The sequence below is a fragment of the Trachymyrmex septentrionalis genome, unplaced genomic scaffold (genome assembly GCF_001594115.1).
Source record: "Trachymyrmex septentrionalis isolate Tsep2-gDNA-1 unplaced genomic scaffold, Tsep1.0 scaffold37, whole genome shotgun sequence".
In the NCBI taxonomy this organism is placed as follows: Eukaryota; Metazoa; Arthropoda; class Insecta; order Hymenoptera; family Formicidae; genus Trachymyrmex; species Trachymyrmex septentrionalis.
In genome coordinates this window covers 4,037,019-4,041,024 of record NW_017305536.1, presented here as the reverse complement: position 1 = coordinate 4,041,024, position 4,006 = coordinate 4,037,019, and the positions used below count along the sequence as shown (strand labels likewise).

The window sequence follows — 4,006 nt, the reverse complement described above, 5'->3', positions numbered from 1 at the left end:
CGAACTGTAGTATATATATATATATATATATATATATATATATATATAATTTTATTCATTCAGATATATAATTGTTCTCAATATTGTAGATTAAATACTATTAATGAAGGCCGAGTTGCAATCGGTGATATGTCTGGATTTTTGCCATGCACTCCAAACGGCTGTATCGAGTTAATCAAAAGGTTTACATCTCAGCAAATTAATTTAATATTATGCAACATAAGAAGTTTTTTTTCAATATGCAATTATGCGTTAAACTGAGACAACAACTTTTAGAAGCGGCGTGCCTATTGCCGGTGCTAAAGCCGTTGTTTTAGGGAGGAGCAAAATTGTTGGTACTCCTGTTTCTGAACTCTTAAAATGGAATAATGCCACTGTAACGGTCTGTCACTCGAAAACGAAGAATCTCTCTGATGTCGTAAGTAATCATTTAAGTTTATGATTTTTTTTTAGTACTTGTAAAATAAAATAAAATAAATAACTGTATTATTATAAAAGCTTGCGGTATTTTCTTACATTGGTTTTAGGTGCGTGAAGCTGATATTTTAGTAGTTGGTATAGGACAAGCCGAATTAGTTAAGGGTGATTGGATTAAGCCAGGTGCCGTTGTCATCGATTGTGGCATCAATCCCATTCCAGGTACTAAGCTTTGTTATTTATGCGATATATTTGAAAGATAAATTAATTGAAATCAAATTCATCAACAAATCTATTATTAAAATTTATCTTGAAAAATTCTGTGTGAAATCTTAAATAATTTTTCAGAACACCGATATATCGATCGTTTTTCATAAAAAAAGATCGTAACATTTGTAGTTTACTATTTTCAAATTATAAAATATAAACGTATCACAATAATGGTACAAAAAGGCAAAATATTTATAATTTTTTAAATAAATTTTTTATAATTAATATTATTACACATATATATTATATAATTTATTATGTAATTTAAATATTATAAGTTAGTAAATATTTTCACTTTTTAAAGAGTAAGACTTGCAAGTACGAGCAAGTACGCTCTAAACATGTTTGTGTTTATATTATATACATATTGACGTTATTACCCTTTCACTTCTTCTCTTCTCCCTCATTACGACAGAAGATATTACAATATCCACACATCTCTGATAAAAAAAAAGTATAGAAACATAGTCGATTATTTAGTTTAAGCTCAGTTACATCCGAGTACGTGCGTCATGCACAACGCGTTAGTTTCTGATAAGCGCGGGAGATAAAGCATTTATCTCCCAAAATGAGATAATACATGAATTAATTTATTATCAAGTAAGTATATTATATTACAATTAATTATAATTTTATTTTAAAATAAACTCTTTCTCTTTTTTATATTTGAAATAATTTAACAAAAAAATTTTGAGACATAAACATAATCAAACATAATCAAAACATAAAAAAATTTTTAATTCAATAAATATTACTAAACCGTTAATGTCATTTCAGATCCTACAAAGAAAAGCGGACAACGTTTGGTAGGCGACGTAGCATATCAGGAAGCTGCTAAAGTAGCTTCGTACATTACACCAGTACCAGGCGGTGTTGGACCAATGACAGTCGCTATGTTAATGAAAAATACCGTGATATCCGCGCAAAGATCGGCGGAAAAATTCCTCAACAGTCAATGGAAATTGCGGACTCTTAAACTGAATCCTGTGAAACCCGTACCGAGCGACATCGATATCTCCAGGAGTCAAGAGCCAAAATCGATCGTTACACTAGCTGAAGAAATTGGATTACTATCGAATGAGTTTAGCCCTTACGGCAGCAAAAAAGCTAAGATCGGTCTCAGTGTATTGCAACGACTAAAGAATCAAAAAAATGGAAAATATGTCGTGGTAGCGGGCATCACGCCAACGCCATTTGGTGAAGGAAAAAGCACGACTGCCATCGGATTGGTGCAAGCACTGACGGCACACAGAGGAAAAAATTCTTTCGTTACTCTTAGACAACCTAGCCAAGGACCTACATTCGGCGTTAAAGGAGGAGCTGCTGGAGGAGGATATTCACAGGTATGTGATAAAGAAATTTTTTCAAATAACGATAACTATCAACATTTATGAAGATATAATCATACTGTTTATTGACTCACTTGACATCGACTTTGTTGTAGGTAATACCTATGGAGGAATTTAATCTTCACCTAACCGGGGATATTCATGCTGTTTCTGTCGCAAATAATCTTATGGCGGCGCAAATTGATGCACGATACTTCCACGAATCCACTCAGAGTGATAAAGTCCTATATGATCGGTTGGTACCAACTATTAAGGGTGTCAGGAAATTCTCAAAAATCCAGCTGAGACGATTAGAAAAACTTGGCATCACAAAAACTGATCCGAATTCATTAACGGAAGAAGAAAAATGTCGATTTGCAAGACTTGATATCGATCCAAATAACATCATATGGACGCGAGGTGCGATTTAAGAACTTATAGGAATATATTCCGCGAAAAAGATATTGTATTTGCAATAACATCTTTTCTGTTATGCAGTGGTGGATATTAACGATCGATTTTTGCGGAAGATCACCATTGGTCAGAGCCCAACCGAGAAAGGCAAGACAAGAGAAACCTCATTCTGTATTTCTGTCGGATCTGAAATAATGGCAATCCTTGCATTATCAACCAGTGCCGAAGATATGAAGAGGCGACTTGGTAATATCGTTATCGGATTTAGCAAAAGCGGCGAGCCTTTAACTGCTGAAGATTTTGTTAGTATAATTATTTAAAATTATATACGAAAAATTATCTTAATTATTCATTCGATATTATTATTTATATAAAATAGCGATTATTTTTGTTATCTATCTCGTTAAATTATATGTATTTTAATAATTTAAATGATTTAAATTATATTCAAGTACAATTAGACATAATAAACTTCGTTCACAATAATCTTTACATCTTCATAATTTTGTATAACGAAAACAATTTGCGGCTTGTTTAAATATCTACTTAATCCTCAGGGTATGACAGGAGCAATGGCGATTCTGCTAAAAGATGCTATAGAACCGACACTTATGCAATCATTGGAAGGTACACCAGTAATAGTACACGCTGGACCATTCGCCAATATAGCCCACGGTTGTTCATCCATTATCGGCGACGCTATTGCTCTAAAATTAGTCGGACCGAAAGGCATTGTAGTAACAGAAGCCGGATTTGGATCGGATATTGGCATGGAAAAGTTCTTTGACATCAAATGTCGTACTTCCGGATACATACCAAATGCTGTCGTACTTGTAGCGACTATTAGAGCATTGAAGATGCACGGTGGTGGGCCACCGGTAACGACCGGAGCACCGTTAAAAAAAGAGTATATCGAAGAAAATGTTGAACTTGTTAGAAAAGGCTTACCAAATCTACAAAAACACATCAGCAATGGTTTGAAATATGGCGTGCCCGTAGTTGTTGCCATCAACTCTCACAGGTGATTTTTCTTACAAATAAGTAATAGTATAATAGTTTTCTATTGCAAAAGCTAAATAATCCGCAGTCGTCAGAATGCTAATCTTGAATATATATTACTTGATTCGTTGAAGTTTTTGTTGTAATCTTTATTTTACTAACAGTTATCAAATTATTACGCGGACTAAAAGCCTCAAAGAGAGAATGTTTTACAATAATTTTAAGAATTTTATTTCATAATGATGTGACATCATCATACTTATGAAAATTTTGTAAACAGAGCTAATATGAATTATAACATTTGAATTAATACAATCGGTCATAGATGAGTATATCTATATTAATCTTTTAGTACTGATACTCAAGCGGAGCTAGACCTCGTTAGGCAAGCAGCCTTGGAAAGCGGTGCAACTGATGCAGTAATATGCACTCATTGGGCCGAAGGTGGGGCTGGTATTACAGCTCTTGCGGATGCAGTAATAGCAGCTACCGAAAAAAATAGTAATTTCAAATTATTATACGATCTCGAGGATAGCATCGAGGAAAAAATTAATAAGGTCGCTAAAGAGATTTATGGT

At 33.6% G+C, this 4,006-nt stretch overlaps 1 protein-coding gene across 1 annotated transcript in view; it reads left to right on the top strand.

Moving 5' to 3' along the window:
• LOC108750396 (C-1-tetrahydrofolate synthase, cytoplasmic) overlaps positions 1-4,006 on the top strand; it is an 8,337-nt gene that overhangs the window by 3,585 nt on the left and 746 nt on the right. The window contains exons 4-11 of the mRNA XM_018489810.1: positions 90-182; positions 277-418; positions 528-639; positions 1,465-2,030; positions 2,132-2,435; positions 2,514-2,731; positions 2,987-3,450; positions 3,781-4,004. Coding sequence (XP_018345312.1) covers positions 90-182; positions 277-418; positions 528-639; positions 1,465-2,030; positions 2,132-2,435; positions 2,514-2,731; positions 2,987-3,450; positions 3,781-4,004 — 2,123 coding nt within the window. The remainder of the gene's footprint in view (positions 1-89; positions 183-276; positions 419-527; positions 640-1,464; positions 2,031-2,131; positions 2,436-2,513; positions 2,732-2,986; positions 3,451-3,780; positions 4,005-4,006) is intronic.